The sequence below is a fragment of the Papio anubis genome, unplaced genomic scaffold (assembly GCF_008728515.1).
Source record: "Papio anubis isolate 15944 unplaced genomic scaffold, Panubis1.0 scaffold140, whole genome shotgun sequence".
NCBI classification, from domain to species: domain Eukaryota; kingdom Metazoa; phylum Chordata; class Mammalia; order Primates; family Cercopithecidae; genus Papio; species Papio anubis.
Genome location: NW_022161359.1, coordinates 161034 through 186170, shown reverse-complemented (window position 1 = coordinate 186170; position 25137 = coordinate 161034). Strand labels below are relative to the sequence as shown.

The following is a 25137-nucleotide window of genomic DNA, read 5'->3' as shown; positions in this document are numbered from 1 at the left end:
GCCCCCCTCCCTGCATTTAGTGAATTGGAATCTCCCAAAATGGTGCTGGGAATTCTATTTAGAAAAGACCATTCACTTTTAATTGGCAAATTTAGTTCATTTACATTGATTACGCTGGCCATCTGTCTGGAGCTAGTTCTTGAGCACTGTTTATTGCTTCTCTCTTTGTCCGGTTACTCTAAAAGAGCTTTTATCAGACAGGCTTGGTGGCTCACACCTGTAATCCCAGTGCTTTGGGACACTAAGGGGAAGGATTGCTTGAAACCAGGAGTTTGAGAACAGCCTGGGAAACACAGAGAGACCCTGTCTCTACAAAAAAAAAAAAAAAAAAAAAAAAAATTTAAGTTAGCCGGGCATGGTGGTGTGCCTCTAGTCCCAGCTACTTGGGAGGCTGAGGTGGGAGAGTCACCTGAGCGCAGGAATTTCAGGTTGCAGTGAGCTGTGATTGCACCATTGCACTCCAGACTGGGTGACAGAGCAAGACCCTGTCTCTAAAAAAATTTTTTAAATAACTTTTTTTTTTTTTTAATCTTTGAGGGCTTCCCAACTGGGATTTCTTGCTGAGCCTCTATCGCACAGATGGAGAAGGCCAGGCCTAGGCCTGGAAGGAGGCGGGCAGGAGACAGCCCAGAAGCAGTTCTGCAGGGAGGTTTAACAGGGGTGGAGCAGAGATTTGATCCTTGGAAGAAATTCTATGCTGCTGGGAGTTGAGATTCCTGAGAACTAGCGAGAAAAGAGCTTTGGGTGCACTTCGGTAAATTATGTAAACACACTGAGCTGTCTTGGGTGCCCAGGATTTGGAAATGGGGCCTGGGGGCAGTAGGAGCTGGTGCTCCAGAAGTCATATTTGCGGGAGGTTGTGGGGATGGAAAGGGTGGGTAAGCCCTGACCCTGAGGGTCTAACATGACTTTCAGCACATGGAGCCTCCATGGGGACTTTGGCTTCAAAGCCATCAAGGTCAAGAGTGTGGCCAAGTGTGGAGACAGAGGTGACTCTCCCCAGTGGAGAACTTAAAGGTGACTCTATGGGCTGGGAACATCCGGCACAGCTGACCCGAAGTACTGGGTCTTGTTCCAATAGCCATGGCGATGGGAAAGCCATAGGGGTTAACTGGTTCTCCCTGCCACCCCTTCCTCCCTTTCTTCCTTTTTCTTTTTGCTTCTTTCCTTTCCTTCCTTCCTTTCTTTTTAGAGATGAGGTCTCACCCTGTCGCCCAGGCTAGAGTGTAGTGGCACGATCATAGCTCAGTGTAGTCTTGAACACTTTGGGAGGCCAAAGGCTCAAGTGATCCTCCCACCTCAGCCTCCCAAGTAGGTGGGACTACAGGCACGTGTCACCACACCTAATTATTTAAATTTTATGTGGAGGCAGGGTCTCGCTATGTCGTCCCAGCTGGTCTGAAACTCCTGGCCTCAAGCCATCTTAGTGTCCTAAAGTGCTGGGACTACAGATGTGAGCCACCACACCTGGCCTACTATTTCTTTCTTGACTCAAGAGAATTGGCTGGAGATGGATTTGACTTTTTTGGTCTCTACGCACAGTCTGAATTCTTGGGGGCTGATATGGATTGGATAGATTGAGGACACGTTCTTGAGGTGGTGACAAGGTGGGGCATTGCTCATCACATACCTAGGCTTGGAAGAGTGGGAGGAGCGACCTGTTGCTTGAACCTGGAGACAGAAAGAACTACTGGAAAGACCTCCTTACTCCCAGGAGAGAATGTGCTGGGGACTGAATTGTGTTGCCCTCAAATTCACAGGAATAAGGTTTTTATTCATCCTTTAAAATGAGGTCACAAGAGGGGGCCTCTTCCAATAGGAGTGGGGTCCTTATAAGAAGAGATTAGGGCCGGGCGCAGTGGCTCAGCCTGTCATCCCAGCACTTTGGAAGGCCAAGGCAGGTGGATCACTTGAGGTCGGGAGTTCCAGACCAGCCTGGGCAACATGGCGAAAACCCGCCTCTACTAAATAATACAAAAATTAGCTGGGCGTGGTGGTACATGCCTGTAGTCCCACCTACGAGGGAGGCTGAGACAGGAGAATCGCTTGAACATGAGGCAGAGGTTGCAGTGAGCCGAGATCACACCATTGCACGCCAGCCTGGGCAACACAACAAGACTCCATCTCAAAAAAACCCCCCAAAAAACAAGAATCAGAGGTAGGACACAGACAGGCACAGAGGGATGACTGTGTAAAGACATGGGAAGAAGGCGGCAGCTGTGAACCGAGAAACAGGTTCTCCCCAGACACAGATGCTGTCATGCCATGGTCTTGAACATCCAGCCTCTAGAACTGCAAGAAATATTCTTGATGATACCCAGTTTATGGTATTTTCATTCTAGCAGCCCAGACAATTAAGGCACAGCCTGATTATGCAATGACCTCGCAGCTCAGAGCTGGGGCGAACCCTGCCTGTACAGTGCGGCTTCCACAGCCTGAGTTTGCCCACATCACCTGGGGCATTGGGGACAAAGGAAAACCACTTGAAAACAGTTCCAACGGGAAGCAAGTTCATCCTTGTGGTTTTAAACAATAAACACACACTATAAATGGGCACCACAGACAAAGCCACATCAGTGTCAGTTTTTATCTTTGGGGCCTATCTCCTGTTCATGTGCAAATCTGTAAGTCACAGAGACACCTTTGCTGGGACTTGGGCTGTTTGGGGCTACAGGGCAGCCTCTTCCAGACCGAGCTGGGGTCCATCGACAGAACCCTCCCCGACTCCAGGAGATACTTTGCCTCTCCAGTTTGGGTGTCTGAGTGATCATTCAATGATTTATTATTAATGTTTGTTTGTTTGTTTATTTTTGATGAGACAGTCTTGCTGTATCACCCAGGCTGGGGTGCAGTGGTATGATCTCAGCTCACTGCAACCTCCGCCTCCCGGCTTCAAGCAATTCTTCTGCCTCAGCCTCCTGAGTAGCTGGGATTACAGGCGTACGTCACCACGCCTGGCTTCTTTTTGTTTTGTTTTGTTTTGATAGAGACAGGGTTTCACCATGTTGGTCAGGCTGGTCTCGACCTCCTGACCTCAAGTGATCTGCCCGCCTCTGCCTCCCAAAGTGCTGGGATTACAGGCGTGAGCCACTGCACCTGGCCAATGTTTATTGTTCATTTCTACTTTTTCTTGCCTTTTTCTTTGTTTTCTTCACAGGGAGAAACTATTCATCCTTATGCAAATAGATATCTTAACATGACGCTGAAGTTTGTTTCATTTTTTTGTTTTCTTTCTTTTTTGAGACAGGGTCTTGCTCTCTTGCCCAGGCTGGGGTGCAGTGGTGCAATCATAGCTCAGTGCAGCCTCCAACTCCTGTGCTCAAATGATCCTCCTGCCTTAGCCTCCTGAGTAGCTAGGACTACAGGCATGTGCCACCATGCAGGCTAATTTTTTTTATTTTTGTTTTTGTAGAGCTAGAGTTTCATCATGTTGCCCAGGTTGGTTTTGAACTCCTGGCCTCAAGTGATCCTCCCGTGGTGGCCTTCTAAAGTGCTGGGATGACAGCCACCACGGTCAGCTGGTTTGTTTCAGTTTGAGTGACAAAATTTAGGAATCGGGGCTCCAGCTTTTCATTGCAGACATTTATTGTGGGCCGTCTTCCCTAAGACACCAGCAGAGGGGGAATGGGCCACAGCAGGGCTGCAGCCATGGTCTCCAGATGTTGCCCAGCCTGTCCAGCTGCAGAGGAACCGGGCTGAGTGTCCGCTGGTGTTCCCGCACAGCCCGCTGGACTCGCTCCATCACCTGATAGAACACAGGCTCTGAGGCTGGTGTGAGGACGTGGGTCTCAGAAGGGTCTCTTGAGAGGTCAAAGAGCAAAGGTGGATCGTGGTGGAGTACTTTTTCCCCAAAGCATGGGCAGACTTTTCTTCCATAGCAGGCACCGGCTCCCTCTGGCTGGAACACCGGGGTCACAAAGTGGACTTTCCACGTGGTTCCTTCTGGTGGAAAGACAATAATTACCGAGTTGGTATAGAGAGATAGGGCGCAGTGCTGGAGAATGGCATCTTCATAAGGGCTAAAGGGTAGGAATAACCCAAGCGTCCATTGGATGCATTGGATGGACAGATAAACAAAACATCGTACATCTTACATAGAGTACTGTGTAGCTATGGAAAGGAATGACACACTGACACCGGCTGCAACATCAATGAACCCTGAAAATACTATGCTCAGAGAAAGAAGTTACAAAAGAGCACACATTGCGTGATTCCATTCATATTGAAGGTCAAGGATAGGGAAACACATAAAGACAGGAAGTAGAGTAGTGGTTTCCAGGGTCTGTAGGGTGTGGAATGGGGAGTGACTGCTGATAGGCAGTGTCTGCTTTTGGGGTGATGAAAATGTTCTGGAGCTACACAGACGTGGAGGTTGCACAACACTGTGAAAGCACGAAGTGCCTGTGAATTGCACTTGGTCAGTTTTTTTTTTTTTCTTTTTTTTGAGACGGAGTCTTGCTCTGTCGCCCAGGCTAGAGTGCAGTGATGCAACCTCCGCCTCCTGGGTTCAAGCGATTCTCCTGCCTCAGCCTCACAAGTAGCTGGGATTACAGGAATGCGCCTGTAATTGTTCACAAAGAAGATGAAATCATTTTAAGGTCAGGTGATTAAAACATTTGGAAGCACATCTAGATGCATAAAATAGACTACAAAAGGCTGGACGTGGTGGCTCACACCTGTAATTTCAGCATTTTTGGAGGCCAAGATGGGTGGATTACTTGAACCCAGGAGTTGCCTGGGCAACATACTGAGACCTTGTTTCAATTTAATAAATAAAGAAAAATTGGAGGCCAGGCATGGTGGCTCACACCTGTCATCCCGGCACTTTGGGAGGCCGAGGAGGGTGGATCACTTGAGGCCAGGAGTTCGAGACCAGTCTGCCTAACATCGTGAAACCCCAACTCTACTAAAAATACAAGGAATTAGCCAGGTGTAGTGGTGAGCACCTGTAATCCCAGCTACTCAGGAGGCTAAGGCAGGAGAATCACTTGAACCTGGGAGACTGTGGTTGCAGTGAGCCGAGATCGCACCACTGCACTCCAGCCTGAGCGACAAAGAAAGACTAGTCTTAGAAAAAAAAATTACAAAAAAATAAGAAAAAAAGGAGACTAGAAAAGTCTTGAACACATGTGTGTGCAAGTATGTGTGTGTGCATGTGTGTATGCATGCACATACGTGTGTGTGATGATGACAAAAGTTGCACTTCATATAGCGCAGGGAAGAAAGAATGAAATACAGCCCATACATGGTGTTTAAACCATGGGTAACAACTCCCCATTGTTTGAAGACGATTGACAGGTGATCTCAGAGGCATGTCGCTGGTATGAGAGGGACACATACTGACAAAAACTAAATTTAAAAAGCTCGTGGAGAGGCTGGGTGCAGTGGCTTACGCTTGTAATCCCAGCACTTTGGGAGGCCAAGGCGGGTGGATCATCTGAGGTCAGGAGTTCAAGACCAGCCTGACCAACGTGGTGAAACCCCGTCTCTACTAAAAATACAAAAATTAGCTCGGCGTGGTGGTGGGCGCCTGTAATCCCAGTTACCCGGGAGACTGAGACAGGAGACTCGCTTGAACCCGGGAGGTGGAGGTTGCAGTGAGCCAGGTTCGCGCCACTGCACTCCAGACTGGGGACCGATCGAGACTCCACCTCGAAAAAAAAAAAAAAAAAAGGCTCGTGGAGAAAAACGGAAGCGCGGAGACGTGGAGATGGACTCTGGAATGCAGCTCCACCCCCAGCCTGTTCTAGGGCATGGTGCTTTCCTCCACAGAGGGACTCTTTCCCGAAGGCTGTTAGGAAGGGGCTCCCCTACTCACTGTCCCGTTGATGCCACCTGGCTGCATGCAGGAACCCCTCACAATAATGCATCAGGAACTCATGGTCTGAGTGCTGGGCTGTCCCCAGGAGCAAGGGCAGAAGGTCTTGGCCGTCAATCACTCTGCAGGAAGGAACATGGCATGGCTCAGGGTTGGAACAGGGACTTTGGACATCTGTCCCTCCAACATCCACCAGTCCCAACCCCAGGTGCTACACTCTATGTTGTATCAGTGGAGGGAAAGTCCGGGTGTGAGCGCAGATGGATGGAAGGCATGTGTGTGCATTAGCACGCTTAGAAGAAGAATGCAGCAGCGGCCCACGTTAGTCACCACCAAACGTCACCTTTGGCTAAAAAGTAATTAACTGGCCGGGCACGGTGGCTCACATCTGTAATCCCAGCACTTTGGGAGGTCAAGGCAGGTGGATCGCTTGAGGCCAGGAGTCGGAGCTTGCAGTGAGCCGAGATCGCACCACTGCACTCCAGCCTGGGCGACAGAGTGAGACTCAGTCTCAAAAAAAAAAAAAAAAAGCTGAAAGAGCCAGCGTCCAAAGACTGGAAGGTAACAAAAGGCCACCAAGAGTTCTGCCCAGGCCTTTCCTCGGCCTTGAAGCATGACAAAATAATGAAGGATTCCTAACAGGACCCGTTTAGGATTAAACACGTTTTATTGGGGGTCTGAAGAAACTCCCCAGACCTTCACAATGAAGTTTTATTGAGAGTCTAAAGGAACTCCCCAAACCTCCATGATTTAGCGGGAGACAAGATAAGGGTAATCACCCCAGCACCTGGAACCATTTAGATTAAGTCAATTTACTGAGGCTCCAGAGGAAGGTCCTCAGGACTCACACCTTAATTATAGATTAAAGGAAGTTGAATCACTTATGTCTTTAGATGAGTACACACTTACGTGTGGACATACAGCTTAGAAGATATAGAAGCTCTGGAAAACTTTGGAGTTTGGTCTAGTAATTTGGAGTTGGTCTAGTGATAATTTCCAGCCCTTCTCCCCGTATGTGGTTACAGAAATAAAACTCCTTTCTTTCCTAGTTCATTTGCATCTCGTTATTGGGCCATGAGAATGAGTAGCCCGACCCTCGGATTGGTCTGGGAACAATTTCATGGATGCCTTACTGCAATGCCAGAGTGACATTTTCATTTGTCGTAAGTGTTGCTGTGTCTGTGCAAAGCTGAATTGTTTCTTTGGGTTGTTCTGTACCTGTCCTGGGGCACCTCACCGCCCGCCAGCTGGACCACGGTGGGGAACACGTCCATCAGACTGGTGGGCTCGCCAACCACTCGGCCGGCCGGGAGCACCCCGGGCCAGCGGAAGATCCCGGGCACGCGGATCCCACCTTCCCATCCTCCCATGCCCTTCCCACCTGTGTTTGAACACAGACAAAAGAAAGTGGTTAAAAAACAGAAATAGATGCTCAGCCTGGGTGCTTTAACTTTTCTGCATGTTTCACTTGTTTTAAGTTTCTCTCTTCCTGAGTCTCTCAGTTTCTCTCTCTTTGTTTTAGTGACATTAAAACATTCAATCTCATGCAGTTCCCCTGTAGAGGTTTGATTTTATATTTTTTATTAACCTTGTTATTGGTTCGTGTGCATTGGATTACGTTAGGTCCTTCACTGCAAATGACTGTTGTCCTTATAAGAGGAGACACACACACAGAGCGGAAGGCCACGTGGAGACGGAGGCAGACTGGAGTGGTGTGTCCACAAGCCCAGGGACACCTGGGGCCCCCAGGCGTTGGCAGAGGCAGAAAGGAGCCTCCCCTAGGGCTTCTGGAGGGCACATTTCCCTGAGACACCTTGATCTCAAACTCCTGGTCTCCAGGGCCAGGACAGGATAAATTCCTGTTGTTTAAACTGCCCCAGTTTATAATACTGACGTTCTTCATGGCACAGAGAACCAGACTGGGTAGAGGATACATTAACATCAATGGCAATGAGATAAAGGTTTCTGAGGAGTCAGGCCTTCAATGTGAAGTTGTTTTGGGAAGGCATTAGTGGATGTAGCTGGCATTTATATATCCCGTTCTACATGTGTACTAGACTGATGGATCCATCTACTTCAAAGCAAATATACATCATAGGTATATTTGCCAACATCAGCCTACAAAGGTTCTTTCAAGGACTGAAAAATAAAGCTCTGTAAGCAGGGAGATGACAAAATGTGTAAGCACAACAGTGTGAAGTCATGTACACAGGGCAGCACATTTTAGAATCTTTGTGGGACATGAAATAATGGCGTGCTTGGAAACAATGGAATCCAGGTTTGAATATAATGTGGCCAGCTAGGTGTCTACCCTTCTTCCTTTTTTTTTTTTTTTTTTTTTTGAGACAGAGTCCTACTCTGTCACCCAGGTGAGAGTGCAGTGGCACAATCTCAGCTCACTACAACCTTCACCTCCCAGGTTCAAGCAATTCTCCTGCCTCAGCCTCCTCAGCTGGGATTACAGGCGTGTGCCACCACGCCTGGCTAATTTTTGTATTTTTAGTAAAGATGAGGTTTCACCATGTTGGCCAGGCTGGTCTCAAACTCCTGACCTCAAGTGATCTGCCTGCCTCGGCCTCCCAAAGTGCTGGGATTACAGGTGAGAGTCACTGCGCCTGGCCTTATCCTTCTTGGATGCATTGTCTGAAGGTAAAATTCAAACCTGAGTCCATACAATAGAATATATTCAGCCATGGAAAGGAATGAAACATTTCCACAACACAGATGAACCTCAGAAACATCACGCTAAGTAAAAGAAACCATTCACAAGAAAACCCACATATTGCATGATTTCATTTACATAAATGTCTAGAGTAGGAAAATACACAATGATACAAAATAATGTTGTGGCCAGGCATGGTGGCTTACGCCTGGAATCCCAGCACTTTGGGAGGCCCAGCTGGGAGGGCTGCTTGAGTTCAGGAGTTTGCACCAAGCCTGGGCAACATAACAAGACTTATCTTACAAAGTCAATTTAAAATTTTTTTTTTTTTTTTGAGAGACTAGAGTCTCAAGCAGGTCTCCCAGGCCATGCAGTGGCTGATCTCAGCTCACTGCAAGCCTCAGCCTCCCCGGGCTCACGCCATTCTCCCTTCAGCCTCCCAAGTAGCTGAGACTACAGGCCACCACGCTAGTTTTGTATTTTAGTAGAGACGGGTTTCCACCATGTTAGCCAGGATGGTCTCGGCCTCCTGACCTCGTGATCCACCCGCCGGCCTCCCAAAGTGCTGGGATTACAGGCATGAGCCACCGCGCCCGGCCTAAAAAATTAAATAGTAAACAAACCAAAAACAAGTTTTTGGGTGATGGATGTTAGCACGGGGGACAGGGAGTGACTGCTATGAGTACAGGATTTTTTTGTGAGGTGGTGAAATGTTCTGAAAATAAACAGTGGTGGGCCACATGATGATGGTTACACAACTTGATAATCTAAAAACTCCTTAATTATGCACAAAAACGTGGCAGGCCAGTCTCACTAACACAGGCCTCCGTAACAACTGTTTCAGCACTGACCGAGTGGTGAAGTTACATCTTAAAAGCTGAAACCACCAGTGCCCTTATGCAAAGGCTGGGATGTAACAAAAGCCCCCCAAAAGTTTGGCCCAGGCCTCTCCTGGGCCTTGAAGCGTGACAAGATAACAAAGGAATTCTTAGCAGGATTCGTTTAGGATTAAACAAGTTTTATTGGGGATCTGAAAAAACTCCCCAGACCTCCGTGATTTAGCAGGAGACAAGGTAAGGATAATCAGCTCTGGCACCTGGACCTATTCATTTATTTATTTATTTTATTATTTTTGTTGTTGTTGAGACGGAGACTTCCTCTATTGCTTAGGCTGGAGTGCAGTGGCACGATCTCAGCTCACCGCAACCTCTACCTCCCAGGTTCAAGCGATTCTCCTGCCTCAGTCTCCCGAGTAGCTGGGGCTACAGGCGTGTGCCACCATACCCAGCTAATTTTTTTTTTGTCTTTTTTTTTTTTTTTCCTTTTTGTGGAGAATGGGGTCTCACTATATTACCCAGGCAGGTCTCGAACTCCTGGGCTCAAGCTATCCTCCCGCCTCTGCCTCCCTGAGAGCTGGGATTACAGGCATGAGCCACCGCGCCTAGCCAACTAATTTTTGTATTTTTAGTAGAGACGAGGTTTCACCATGTTAGCCAGGTTGGTCTCAAATTCCTGACTTCAGGTGATCTGCCCGCCTTGGCTTCCCAAAGTGCTGGGATGACAGGCGTGAACCACTATGCCCGGCCACCTGGACCCATTGAGATTAAGTCAATTTACTGAGGCTCCAGAGGAAGGTCTTCAGGACTCAGACCTTAGTTATAGATTAGAAGAAGTTAATCGCTAATGTCTTTAGATGAATGCACACTTACACGTAGACATACAGCTTAGAAGGTATAGAAGCTCTGGAGAACTTTGTAATTGTGAGTTGGTCAGGCAATAACGTCCAGGCCTCCTCCCTGTAACCGGTCACAGAAATAAACTCCCTCCTCTCCCAGGTCATCTGCATCTCAGTTTTGAACCACCAGAATAAGCAGCCTGACCCTCAGTTTGGGCCAGGAACAAAAATTCAAACTGGAGTATGTCAAATTATCACTTTTGCCCTGGAGAGGAAAAATCACTGTCCTTGAGCAATAATATTGACCCTCCTGGAAGAGACTGCCCTGTTGGGAATTGCGGGGAAGAGATAAACTTGCAAGATGAGGATCTGGGAGCATCTTAGCCTCACCTTTATAAATTCCATTCCAGCCACCGTACTGGGTGTGTCCAAGTTGATTCTCTAGGGAACCCCCGTGATCTGATGTAAAATAAATGAGGGTGCTGTTGGTCAAACCTTCCATATCCAAAGTGTCAAGGATCTGTCCTGCAAAGAACAGGTGTTTTTGAGGCCGTCAAAATAGAAAAATATCAGAAATGAAGCCCGAAGTGTATGCTTTAGTATTTGGAGGCTATCCACAAGAATGAATCCTTAGTTTTAACGCATAATGGAAGTCAGTTGTTTAATTTTGATATCATTTATTGGAGATTGATGTCTGACTTTATGTGCACCCCATCCTTTGCTCAGAATTTTAGGCAACCTACAAGGACAAAATATCAAAAACTTAAAAGTGCGGCATGTGGGCTGGGCGCAGTGGCTCACACCTGTAATCCCAGCACTTTAGAAGGTCAAGGCAGGAGGATCATTTGGGGTCAGGAGTTGGAGACCAGCCTGGCCAAGATGGTGAAACTACATCTCTACTAAAAATACAAAAATTACCCGGGCGTGGTAGCACATGCCTGTAGTCCCAGCTACTTGGGAGGCTGAGGCAGGAGAATAGCTTGAACCCGGGAAGTGGAGATTGCCATAAGCCGAGATCACACCACTGCACTCCAGCCTGGGTGACAGAGTGAGACTCGGTCTCAAAAAAAAAAAAAGAAAAAAAAAAGTGAGGCATGTGAACATTCCAGAAAAGAAAGCATAGGCTGAAAATGCAGACCAGTCCTCAGCAGTGACGCTGAGCTTCTTGCAGTCACACACGAGGGCACTCGTGTCATTAATGCCACTCACAGTTGGCCGGGCACAGTGCCTCATGCCTGAAATCTCAGCAATTTGGGAGGCTGAGGCAGGAGGCTCGTTGAGCCTATGAGTTTAAGACCAGCCTGAACAACATAGCAAGAACTCGTCTCTACAAATAATAAAAAAATTAGCCGGGTGTGGTAGCGCACACCTGGGGTCCCAGGTACTGGGGAGGCTAAGGTGGGAGGATTGCTTGAGCCTGGGAAACTAGGGTACAGTGAACCATGGTTGCACCACTGCACTCCAGCCTGGGTAAGAGTGAGACCCTGTCGACTAGGTGCAGTGGCTCACGCCTGTAATCCCAGCACTTTGGGAGGCCGAGGTGGGCGGATCATGAGGTCAGCAGTTCGAGACCAGCCTGGCCAACATGGTGAAACCCCATCTCTACTAAAAATACAAAAATTAGCGAGGCATGGTGGCGGGTGCCTTGCATCCCAGCTACCTCGAGGTTTGCGCAGGAGAATCTCTGAACCCGAGGCAGAGGTTGCAGTGAGCCAAGACTGCGCCATTGCACTCCAGCCTGGGCAACGGAGTGAGACACCATCTCAAAAAAAAAAAAAAAAAAGTGAGACTCTGTCACACACACACACAATTAACTTTTTGTCCTTCCTTGTCATAGCCACAGGAGTAACAAAATGTTTTAAAAACACATCTTTCACCCAGATCTCTGATGGCAATTATTCTGAGGATCCTGGGATTCTCAAGCCCACCACCACCTAAACCCTGGGATCCCTAAGTTCTTTTTTGGGAGGCAGGGATGTGCTGTGCCCATATACAGGTACTCACCCAGCCCTGACTCACTCAAGCGATATTCCCCTTCCATCCTGTTCTAAACCCAGGAAATATGATGAGTGAATGAGGCAAAACAATCCAGACCCACAGGAGTTTACATTCTCCTGGGGGAACATGGAAAATCGACCCACCTAACACATGGTCATGAAGAGAAACAATGGCGGTGCTGTGTTAGGAAAAAAAGAAGAAAGAAGACAGAAGAAAGAAGAAGAAGAGGAAGAAGTGGAAAAGGAAGAAGAAGAAGGAGGAGAAAGAGAAGAAGGAGGATGAGGAGGAGGAGGAGGAGAAATATGAAGAAGAAGAAGAACAAGAAGAAGAACAAGAAGAAGAGGGGGAGGAGGAGAAAGGAGGAAGAGGAGGAGGAAAACAAAGGCAAAACAAAAAAGGACCACAGGAGAATGGGGGAGAAGATGATTGGGGAGGAGCTACGTTAGGGGTGAGTCAGGGCAGGCTCTGAAGAGGAGCCAGCGAAGCCTGAGGAGGCATTCCAGGAGGAAACAGCAGGTGTGGAAGCCCTGACAGGGGACAAATGTGAAAGATACTGTGTGGTGTCCACGTGGCCAGAATGCAGCAGGTGGGGAGGACAAAGGGGTTGGGTGGAGATCAGACTAGGATCTGGGCAGCAGCAGGTCATGGGGCTTTTGTAGGTGAGAGGAGGAAATGTAGTCCTATTTTCAGTGCAGGGGAGCCACTGGCCACTCTACAGCAGAGAGGCATTTTCTCTGCTCTTTCTTTCATTTGTCTACCACACGACGATAGGATGTAGACATCTTTGGGGCCAAAATTCTGTATGCCACTTGGGAGTTAAGACATGGAAATCTCTGAGGTCATTATTGTATCTAACACATGGGGATTAAGACGTGGACATCTTTGGAGTCATTATTCTGTCTTCCACATGGGAATTAGGATGTGGACATCTTTGGGGTCATTATTCTGTCTCCCACATGGGGATTAGAAAGTGGCTACCTTTGGCCATTTTTCTGTCTACCATATCAAGATTAGGACGTGGACGTCTTTGCAGCCATTATTCTGTCTAGGGAGTGGACAGCTTTGGGGCTATCATTCTTTCTGCACATGGGATTAAGACGTGGACATCTTTGGTCGAATAGCAATGCCTTCCATGCACGTGTTATGGAATTCACTCTCTGCTAATGGAGTGAAGATCTGTCCTATAATATTTTGGACTCTTAAAATCCAGTCGCACTGCAATCGCTATTCTGCCTCTTCTGTCTTTAACCTTCTCGTTCTTTGTTTCCTTTCCTGCTTCTGTTGCTGGAGGGGAAGCAGCCCGTTTTCCCTGGAAGGGCACTTACCTACCATCCAGTCCATCTCCTCTACGTTGTCCCCATACAGCCCGTGGAGACTCTTCCCGACGAAGTTCTTCATAGTGATAAGAGGGATGTGGACGTGCAAAAAGGAAACAAAGAGGAGGAAAGGCCCATGCTTACTCCTAAAAATAAATACAAAGCAATTAAGGTTACTTTTTTGGTAAAACAGAGATTGAAGTCCTGTAGATACTAAATATGGATCTCACTTGTCACATCCTTACTCAAATGTCTTCTCAACTCTGCTCACCAAAAAGAAACACTCAAAACTCTTCTTCAACAGAAAAATAATTCTTATGTGTAACAATCTTCCTTTTTTTGTTGTTATTTTAAAGACAGGGCCTTGCTCTGTTACCCAGGCTGGAGTGCAGTGACATGATCTCAGCTCACTGCAGCCTCAATCTCCCAGGCTCAAGTGATCCTCCCACCTCAGCCTCCCAAGTATCTGGGGCCACAGGCATGTGCTAACAGGCCCAGCTAATTTTTTTTTTTTTTGGTAGAGACAGGGTCTCACTATGTTTACTAGGGTGGTCTTGAACTCCTCGGCTTACATGACCTGCTCCTGCCCATCTCAGCCTTCCAAAGTGCTGGATTACAGGCGTGAGCCACCATGCCTTTCTGGTCTGTTACCTCTCTCTCTCTCTTTTTCTTTTTTTTTGAGATGGATCCTGGCTCTGTCGCCCAGGCTGGGGTGCAGTGGCATGATCTCAGCTCACTGCAACCTCTGCCTCCTGGGTTCAAGCAATTCTCCTGCCTCAGCCTCCCAAGTAGCTGGGATCACAGGCATGCGCCACAACGCCCATCCTGTTTAAGACTCATTAACATCATGAATTTTCCCTTCCCTTCTGAAATCTATTTAAAAATCCACACTGGGCCAGGCGTTGTGGCTCACACCTGCAATCCCAGCATGTGGGGAGGCTGAGGCAGGAGCATTGCTTCAGCCTAGGAGTTCAAGACCAGCATGGGAAACAGCAAGACCCCATCTCTACTAAAAATACAAAAATTAGCGGGGTGTGGTGACATACACCTGTACTCCCGACTGCTCGGGAGGGTGGGGTGGGGGGATCGCTTGACCCTGGGAGGAGGAGGTTGCAGTGAGCTGAGATTGCACCACCGCACTTCAGCCTCGACAACCGGAGTGAAATCCTCTCTCAAAATAAATAAATAAATAAATAAATAAATAAATAAATAACCATACTGATTTAGTGCATCCTTTTCCCCCTGAATATTATAATGTTCTAACTCTACATACGTAATGCAAAGTTAAAAGAACTGCAGGTTACTGTCTGACATGACTTTTGTTTTGTTCAGTTATTTCAATATATATTTTTGACCTCAAGCCTTAACTTATAGAATAAGTGGTGTTGCACATTCAATTTTCTTTATAATTGCTATCATGTAGTGAGGATTAGGACATAAAATAGTTATAAAAAGCACACTTTAAAAATGAGGCATATTGGGTTATTAATATTATTTTCATTGTCCTCCTTGAAAGTAGTGCTTTAGCTTCTCCCTCCCTTCACCTGGCCTTCATGGTCTAATCTAGATCCTTAAAGCATAAGAGCAATGGTGAAGGTGTTAGCCTTAATTAGAATGCATCGGGCTGGGCATGGTGTCTCATGCCTGCAATATCAGCACTTTGGGAGGCTGAGGCAGGAGGATAGGCTGAGCCCAGGAGTTCGAGACCAGCCTGGGCAACATAGCCAGATCCTGTCACATTAAAAATAAAAAAGAGCGCAACAGTCTTACCTGCTTTCATTTGCAAGCTAATTGTCAATGTCCTTTCTGTCATACATTAGGTATTGCCATGAAGAACTCTCTAAGAGGCTGGGTGCGGTGGCTCATGCCTGTAATCCCAGCACTTTGGGAAGCCGAGGTGGGTGGATCACTTGCGGTCAGGAGTTCAAGACCAGCCTGGCCAACATGGCAAAACCCATCTCTACTAAAAATATGAAAGTTATCTGGGCATGGTGGTGCATGCCTGTAATCCCAGTTACTTGGAAGGCTGAGGGACGGGAATCGCTTGAACTCAGGAGCAGAGGTTGCAGTGAGCCAAGATTGCACCACTGCACTCCAGACTGGGCCACAGCTTGAGACTCTGTCTCAAAAAAAAAATTTCTTTTTGAGACAAGGCCTTGCTCTGTCACCCAGGCTACCTTCATAGCCTCACTACATAGCCTCAACCTCCTGGGCTCAAGTGATCCTCCTGCCTCAGCCTCCCAAGTAGCTGGGCCTACAAGTGCATGCCACCACAGCCAGCTAATTTTTAAAATCTTTGTAGAAATGGGTTCTTGCTGTGTTGTCCAGGCTGGTCCCTAACTTCTGGCCTCAAAATATCCTCTTTCCTCAGTCTTCTGAGTAGCTGGGATAACAGGTGTGTACCACTATACCCAGCTCAGCTGTAACAATGTTTTAATGGACACAAGGCAAGTCACAAGGCTCCACTGACCCTCATCTATGCCCCATTTTTACCAAAAAATTGTCCTTCTAGGTCATGGCTATCCCATTCTTCAAATGTCAATTAAAGAAGAGGCTTTTTTTTTTTTTTTTTTTTGAGACAGGTTTTCCCTGTGTCACCCAGGCTGGAGTGCAGTGATGTGATCTCAACTCACTGCAACCTCCACCTCCCAGGTTCAAGTGATTCTCCCACCTCAGCCTCCAGAGTAGCTGGGATGACAGGCACGCACCACCACACTGGGCTAATTTTTGTATTTTTAGTAGAGACGGTGTCTCACCATGTTGGCCAGGCTGGTCTTGAACTCCTGACCTCAGGTGATCCTCCCACCTCGGCCTCCCAAACAGCTGGGATTACAGGAATGAGCCACCATGCCTGACTGAAGAAGACTATTTAGGATGCATTTTCATTCCAAAGCTGAGTGCTTGGAGGAAGCTGACACTTTTCTGCTGACCTTTTGAGAAAGGACGCGACCTCCTGCAGAATAAGGGGCGTGGTTTTCTGGAAGCGCATGGGCTGTTCCGTGATGGTGTGGTTTCTCATCAGCAAGCAGTCAGCATGGACAATCAGAGCACCCACAAAATAGGAGCCTGCGAGGAGGAGGACGGCCCAAAGCGCTGACCAGATGACCGGCGTCCACGAGACGGGTATCAGGTGTGTGAGCTTCCCTGCTACCAGTGTGAGGGCAACCGAGGCCAGGACTTGGAAGAGGAAGTTGAGTTTTTGTTCCAGATTGACACGCTTCTCTGAGAGTTCCCAGTGGGCGCAATCACCCATCAAGGAGAAAGGCATTCCGTAGAAATGGTCAAAGCCATGGTGGAGGGGGTGGTGGCAATGATCGCTGGCTGACTCACAGTTGAGACCCAGATGCCACTTTCCTGAGAGGCAAAAAGGATGTTGATGTGACAAGCATCTGAGCACAACTGGACATGTCGATATTGACTGTTTGTCGCATTCCTGGTACTCTGTTAGACACTGGGGGGCCGGGAGATTGCAGAGAAGTGTGGGCAGCACTAGCTGTTACTTGCACCCCGCAATCTGGCCTCATCGTTTCAGGGGAATGAGGACCCCGTGTGTCAGCTTTAACCAAAATATGAGTTACCTGTGACAGGTGGAACAAATTACTGTAAAACTGTTCACTTAATACAGCAGAAATGTATCCTCTCCCAGTCCTAGAGACCAGGAGTCTGAGATCGAAGTGTCTCCAGGCCACACTCAAATTGGAGGCTCTAGGGGAGGATCCTTCCTGCCTCTCCCAACTCCTGAGGGCTCCAGGCCTCCCTGGGCTTGTGGTCGCATCCCTCCAGTCTCCATCTCCATGTTTCCATGGCGTTGTCCTCTGTGTGTGTCTGCCACCTAATCTCTTGTCTTATAGGGACAGCAGTCTTTGCAGTAGGACCCACCGTAGAGACCTCATCTTTACTTGATTATATCTGCAATGACTGTTGTGAGCTGGATCCTGGCCTGCCTCAAATTTCTGAGTTGAAGCCCTAACACCCAGGACCTCAGAATGTGACTGTGTTTGGAGGCAGGGTGTTCAAAGAGATAAGTAAGGTAAAATGAGGTCATTGGTTTGGCACTGATACGGTTTGGCTGTGTCCTCATGCAAATCTCACCTTGAATTGTAATAATCCCTATGTGTCAAGGGTGGGGCCGGGTGGAGATAATTGAATCATGGAGGTGGTTTCTCCTATACTGTTCTCACGGTAGTGAATGAGTCTCACAAGATCTGATGGTTTTATAAATGGGAGTTCCCCTGCACATGCCCTCTTGCCTGCTGCCATGTAAGACATGGCTTTGCTTCTCCTTTGCCTTCCACCATGATTGTGAGGCCTCCCCAGCCATGTGAAACTGGGAGTCCATTAAACCTCTTTTCTTCATAAATTACCCAGCCTTGGGTATGTCTTTATTAGCAGCGTGAGAACAGACTAATACAGGCCCTAATCTGATAGAACTTGTGTCCCATAGGAAGAGGATATTAGGGCACAGACACATGCATACTCTCTCCAGAAGCTCTAGGGAGGATCCTTCCTGCCTCTCCCAGCTGTGGGTGGCTCCAGCCATCCCTTGGCTTGTGGTCACATCACTTTAATCACACTGCTTTCTCCTCTCTGTGGCCCAATCTTCCTGTACCTCCATGTTAAATGAAGCCTTGTCCTTGCACAGTGGGCCCAGCTGGATAATTCAGGATCATTTTCTCACCTCAAGATCATTCACTTAATCACATTTACAAAGACTCTTTTTGCATATAAGCTAATATTTGCTAGATTCAGAGGTTAGGGCCTGACATCTCTGGGGACCATTATTTAGTCTATTGCACCTTGTTCTGCAGTGCAATGATGAAGGCCAGAAAGCACCATGTGATATCATCAGCATGGGCAGAAGACTTCTGGGCTTTGGAATTGTCCTCTCTCTGAGAAACCACTATCATAGTGGCCATGGTTGAAGTCGGTGGTGGGTTTCGCAAGGCGCACCTTTCAAATTCAGTCAAAGCATAGTCTTTGCTTCCATGCGGCCACTACTATGGTGTTGACAAAGAGATGTCAAGCACTCCAGTGCTGTCTGCCATCTGGAAAACCTCATGATTGCCCAATGAATATCCCATAAGGATAGACTCTTCTGTTTTAGAAAAATTATAGTTGGCCGGGCATGGTGGTTCACAACTATAATCCCAGTCCCTTGGGAGGCCGAGGTGAGAGGATTGCTTGAGCCCAGGATTGCTTGAGACCAGCCTGGGTAGCATGGGAAGACCCTGTCTCTACAAAAAAAAAAATAGAAAAGATTAACCAGGCATGGTGGTGCAAGCCTGTAGTGCCAGCTGCTTGGGAGGCTAAGGTGGGAGGATCACTTGAGTCCAGGAGGTCGAGACTGCAGTGAGCCATAACCGCACCATTGCCCTCTAGCCTGAGTAACAGAGTGAGTACCCTGTCTCAAAAAAAAAAAAATGTCTATTGGAAAAAATGCACCTTTGTTTGACAGTGATGACTGAATCTCCCCAGATTTTTTTTTTTTTGGTAAAAAATTAAAGAACATTTTATAATTTTTAATTTTTAGAAATATATAATTTATTGAATTTTATATTCATTGTATCCACTAGTCATGTTGTTTGTTATCAATAAATGGAACTATTGATAAAAATCATTACTATAACACAATAATGATAATGGCAACTTGGTCTCCTCTCAAGGAACTATTGCCATTAATTTTGTTTTTCATCCAATACATAACATGCTTTGTTGACTTGTAGAAGAATAACCATGTTAGTTATGGAAGCTGACAGGGAGGTATAATTCTAGTAGACATCTTCATACACACTGAAGGGAAAAATAGGTAGCATTACAGACCTTTTTGATAAAAGAATGTATTTTTTAAAATTTTTTTTTTATCATGGTCTATGAGAACATTGTGTGAGATGCCAAATATTTCATTAAGGTGATGTTCCTTTTCTTTCTTTCTTTTTCTTTTTTTGTAGAGACAGGGTTTCGCCATGCTGCCCAGGCTGGTCTCATACTCCTGGCCTCAAGCGATCCACCCACCTTGGCTTCCCAAGGTGCTGGGATTACAGGCATGAGCCACCGCGCCTGACCAGAGTCACTTTTGTAAAGGCACTAATCCCACATATGAGGCTCCACCTTCACAACCTCATCACCTCCCAAAGGCTTCACCTCCTGACTCCATTACCTGGGGGGTAAGAGTTTCAACACAGGAATTTTAGGGGGACACAAACATTTAGATCGCAGCACTAAACTAGCTCAATTGATCCATAAACCAACCATGAAAGAGCTGAAGGTGTTCAGTCTAAGACACTAATGTCTAAGACACAAAGTCCATGTGAAGGGCGGGAGAGGATCCCACAGAACAAAGAAGCGATTTCGTGTTGTGCAACGGAGCTTGGAGCGTATGCCATAGGCATGAGCACATTTTATTTCTTTTTCAAATTTATTATTATAATTATTTTTTTGTAGAGGTGGGGTCTTGCTATGTTGCCCAGGTGGGTTTCAAACTTCTGGGCTCAAGCACTCTGTCCACCTTGGCCTCTCAAAGTACTGGGATTATAGGCATGAGCCACCTTGCCTGATCTGGTATTTCTTGAGTATCTACTTTGCAGTAAACAACCTGGAAAGTAACATGGTTCCTAGATATATGCAGTTTTCTGTCTAGTGGAAAATCCCACAGCACCTCACCCATTTTCCTTTCCAAACTTTTTAGCTGAATGTCCCTTCCATATAAAAGTCATGCGCGTACCACTTTTAAAAACGTACATACCTATGAGTCCGGTGGCATAGCCTTTCTCTTTCAATATTTTTGCAAAAGTTGTCTCATTTGTTGGAAGACCTCCAGATGCTCCAGTCCATTGAAGAACACGGTAACCAATGCTGGAAACCATCCCTTTGAGCAATTATTAAGAAAAAGAACTACTGTTACACATTTTTTTTTCCTGTTTATTATTTATTATTTATTTAAAAATAGAACGCTTGGTAAAAGTCTCTCTTACTTAAAATTAAATTGAAAATGGACTTCCTATATGACTTTGCCTAGTGGATTGCATTTTTGGCAGCAAAGTAAATGATTAATTTGTTGAAAACGTTAGTGAGAAGATGGACTTTCCTGTTATGTGCAGGTTATAAGTAATATAATTCAGTGAAAAAGGAATAAAAACTTACAATGTTTTTTTTTGTGTTAATTAATTTATTTAGAGATGAGGTCTTGTTCTGTCATCCAGGCTGGAATGCAGTGGTGTAATCAATGCCCACTGCAGTCTCGACCACCTGGGCTCAAACGAGCCTCCCACCTCAGTTACCTGAGTAGCTGGGACTACAGGTGCGCACCACCACACCTGGCTAATTTTAAAATTTTTTGAAGAGACAGGGTCTCACTCTGTCACCCAGACTTGAGTGCAGTGCCATGACTATAGATCACTGCAGCCTTGAACTCCTGGGCTCAACTGATCCTCCCACCTCAGTCTCCCAAGCAGCTGGGACTATAGGGGCACACCACCATGCCTAGCTAATATTTTTAAATTTTTTGTAGAGATGGGATCTCACTATGTTGCCCAGGCTGGTCTTGAACTCCTAGACTCAAGTAAATCCTCCCACCTCAGCCTCCTAAAGTGTTGGGATTAGAGTCATGAGCCATTGTGCCTGACCTAAAAATGATTTTATAATTTCATCAAACTCTTGATATAATCCAAAGGTTCTCAAACTTGTCTGCCCATTGGAATCGTGTGGGGAGCTTCAAAATATTCTGATGCCTGGTTATCACCCCAGGGGTGCTAATTTTTATCAGTCTTGGGTGGAACTTGGGCTTTCGGATGGTAGGAATATCCTCTGGATGATTCTAACGTACTGACAAGGTTGGTAGCCACTGATAAAATTTTATTCTGCTCTCTAGACATTCCAAATCTTTACCCAAGGGTTCGTTTGTATGTTTTGAGACAGCGTCTTGCTCTGTCACCCAGGCTGGAGTGCAGTGGTGTGATCTCGGCTCACTGCAACCTCCACCTCCCGGGTTCAAGCAATTATCCTGTCTCAGCCTCCCAAGTAGCTGGGACTACAGGCACTCATCATCACACCCAGCTAATTTTTGTATTTTTAGTAGAGACGGGGTTTCCCCATGTTGGCCAGGCTGCTCTCGAACTCCTGACCTCAAGTGATCTGCCTGCCTCGGCCTCCCAAAGTGCTGGGATTATAGGCATGAGCCACCACACCCAGCCTCTGCCCAAGTGTTTTAAAATGTAGGTGTTACGTATCATTATTATTATTATTAAAGTTTTATCATTATTTAGCTATGGCAAGGCCAACAGATCAGGAGATGACTGTCATTGGAGATATAGTTTATTACTCACAGTTCTTGATAGTTTATTACTCACAGTTTAAGAGGAGGCAGGGGTGAGCCATGCTGTGTGATTATATGGGGAAGCTTCAGGGTTGGTCAGGAGGCAGAGGGAGTGAGGGGAAAGCATGGAAAAAGCCTTTCTTATTTATTGTTTTTCTTTTTTGGAAAGCAATTGGCAAGGTAGGGTAAGTCGGCTTAAGACTGGCCAGTTTGTACAATTTCCGTGGGCTTTCATCTGTAGGGGCTGTCCCTAGAAAGCTGGTACCTGATTCTGGGGGGATTAGGTCAAAGAGAGAGTGGCCCCATATATGAAAACCTCATAAAGGTGATGGTTAGGGGTGTGTGCTCTGGATTGATTGGTTTATCTATGAAAGGTGCACTCCCAAGTGACTTGTTTGCTGTCTCTAAGAACTGGCTAGCCCTGGGAGGGCCAGTCCTGCCAAGGTCAGCAAAGCCCTAAGATGTCAAAGCATCAGAATATAAAAGCTGCCTGGGCACGGTGGCTCATGCCTGTAATCCCAGCACTCTGGGAGGTCAAGGAAGGGGGATCTTTTGAGCCCAGCATTTCAAGATCAGTATGGGCAAGATAGAGAGAGACACTCCCGCCCCACCAATCTCTATTTAAATTAAAAAAAAAAAAACTAATAAAAAAACCAAAATGTAAAAACTAAAAACTATGATTAATACACCAGGCTGCACCCTAGTGCAGTTGTAAGAGAGACTAACCTGATCGAACAGGGTATCTGCCCGTGAGGAAGGCAGCTCTGCTTGGGGTGCACAAAGATGCGGCAGAGATGTGTTGGGTCAGCTTCACGCCGTCCTCTGCAAGGCGGTCAATATTTGGAGTCCTATGGAGGGACAAATTAACAGCTTTACTTGTTAAAATTAGACAGGATTTTCATAAGCACAGCTACATGCTACTTAATAGGAGGTCTGCTGGTCATTGTAGAGCACTTCAAGATGTTCTTAGGAATGACCTAAACGTAATGTCAAAGATTTCTAATGTTTTCTGAACCTTCAAGGAAACATCAACTCATTTAAATAGAAGTGAGTGGCTGGACGTGGTGGCTCATGCCTGTAATCCTAGCACTTCGGAAAGCCAAGGCAGGAGGATTGTTTGGGGCCAGGAGTTCAAGACCAGCTGGGCCAACATGGCGAGACCCTGTCTCTACCAAAAAAACCCTACAAAAATAGAAAAATTAGCCAGGAATGGTGGCACATGTCTGTAGAACCAGCTACTTGGGAGACTGAGGAAGGAGGATTGTTTGAGCTCAGGAGTTCGAGGCTGCAGTGAGCTGTGATTGCAACACTGTACTTCAGCCTAGGTGACGGAGAGACAACCTGTCTCTGAAATAAATAAATGAATGAGTAGATAGAGTGACTAAGTTTCCATAAGGCACTATTGGTACTGAGAGGGCAACCTCAGAGGGAATGCAGAACTGAGAGCCCAGGGCACCTTCTCCGGGACTCACAGTGTTCATGAGAAGGTTTGACTTCATGGACGCCAACACACTGTAAGTGCTACATGAGGGTGGAAGGCTGGAATTCAGACAGGAGGATGGACTAGCTCTAGCTCATGACAGATGGACACACCAGATTTTGGCATTAAGAGGGTGTGGACCCTCCTAATGAAAAGCAGAGCTTTCCAGCAGGGAGGATTGAAATCCCGCGTGAGTGCTGGGCTTGGCTAGATGGATAGGGTTGGGAGTGAGATGGAGATCAATATTGATCTTCCGCTTACAGGCAACGACACTGATGTCTTCTGTATGTTTGTTTATTTGTTTGTATTTTGAGACTGAGTCTCACTTGGTTGCCCAGGCTGGAGTGCAGTGGCACTATTTGAGGCTCACTACAACCTCTCCCTCCCGGGTTCACGTGATTCTCCTGCCTCAGCCTCCCAAGTAGCTGGGATTACAGGTGCCTGCCACCACTCCCAGCTAATTTTTGTGTTTTTAGTAGAGACGGGGGTTTCACCATGTTGGCCAGGCTGGTCTTGAACTCCTGACCTCCAAGTGATCAGCCTGCCTTCGCCTCCCAAAGTGCTGGGATTACAGGCGTGAGCCACCATGATCAGCCTGTTTATTTTTTGAAACAGGGTCTCACTCTGCTGCCCAGAGCGCAGTGGTCTGATCACAGCTCACTGCAACCTCAAACTCCTGGGCTCAAGTGATCCTCCCACACCTCACCCTCTTGAATAGCTAGGATTACAGGTGCATCCACCATGCCTGGCTAATTTTTTTTTAATTAAAAAAATTAAAATGTGCTGGGAGTGGTGACTCACATCTGTAATCCCAGCACTTTGGGAGGCTGAGGCAGGTGGATCACGAGGTCAGGAGATCAAGACCATCCTGGCTAACACGGTGAAACCACGTCTCTACTAAAAATACAAACAAATTAGCGGGGCATGGTGGCGGGCACCTGTAGTCCCAGCTACTCGGGAGGCTGAGGCAGGAGAATGGCGTGAACCCAGGAGATGGAGCTGGCAGTGAGCCAAGATCGTGCCACTACACTCCAGCCTGGGTGACAGAGCAAGACTCCATCTCAAACAAAAAAAAAATTAATGTTTATATTTTGTAGAGGTAGGATTTCACTGTTTCCTAGGCTGGTCTTGAACTCCTGGCCTTCAGTGATCCTCCTGCCTCAGCCTCCCAAAGAGCTGAGATTACAGTCATGCCCGGCTGATAGCATTTCTAAAGCATTGTCCGTTATGTACTGGGTGGATAAAAATCATATTTAAAAAATGAAACGAGGACGGGCACAGTGGCTCACACCTGTAGTCCCAGCACTTTGGGAGGCTGAAGCGGGTAGATCACTTGAGGCCAGGAGTTCAAGACCAGCCTGGCCAATATGGCAAAACCCTGTCTTTACTGAAAATACAAAAATTATCCAGGCGCGGTGGCGGGTGCCTGTAATCCCGGCTACTCTGGAGGCTGAGGCAGGAGAATCACTGGAATCCCGGAGGCGGAGGTTGTAGTGAGCCGAGATTGCGCCACTGCACTCCAGCCTGGGCAACACAGTAAGACTCTCTCAAAAAAAAAAGAAAAGAAAAGAAATGAGGCCAGGTATGGTGGCTTACATCTGCAATACCAGCACTTTGGGAGGCTGAGGCGTGTGGATCACTTGAGCCCAGAAGTTGGAGACCAGCCTGGGCAACATGGCAAAACTCCACCTCCATAAGAAATTTAAAAATTACCCAAGCATGATGGTGGGCACCTGCAGTCCCAGAATTACTCGGGAGGCTGAGGCAGGAGGATCACTTGAACCTGGGAGGTCGAGGCTGCAGTGAGCTGTGATTGTACCAGTGCAATCCAGCCTGGACCACAGAGCAAGACTTTATCTCAGATAGACATAAAAAAA

The 25137-nt window shown here is 47.0% G+C and overlaps 1 protein-coding gene across 10 annotated transcripts in view; it reads right to left on the bottom strand.

Moving 5' to 3' along the window:
- Nucleotides 1-3561: 3561 nt before the first annotated feature.
- ARSL (arylsulfatase L) overlaps nucleotides 3562-25137 on the bottom strand; it is a 32099-nt gene continuing 10523 nt past the window's right edge. For 8 of the 10 annotated variants that reach the window (XM_009197129.4, XM_009197131.2, XM_021932492.2 and 5 more), the window contains 8 exons: nucleotides 22507-22628; nucleotides 20212-20334; nucleotides 16400-16823; nucleotides 13479-13615; nucleotides 10546-10680; nucleotides 7037-7199; nucleotides 5819-5940; nucleotides 3562-3942 (listed from right to left, as the gene is read on the bottom strand). In XM_009197129.4, coding sequence (XP_009195393.1) covers nucleotides 3584-3942; nucleotides 5819-5940; nucleotides 7037-7199; nucleotides 10546-10680; nucleotides 13479-13615; nucleotides 16400-16823; nucleotides 20212-20334; nucleotides 22507-22628 — 1585 coding nt within the window. In that variant the 3' untranslated portion in view covers nucleotides 3562-3583. The remainder of the gene's footprint in view (nucleotides 3943-5818; nucleotides 5941-7036; nucleotides 7200-10545; nucleotides 10681-13478; nucleotides 13616-16399; nucleotides 16824-20211; nucleotides 20335-22506; nucleotides 22629-25137) is intronic. The other 2 variants (XM_009197130.4, XM_009197134.4) reach the window with 2 other exon arrangements.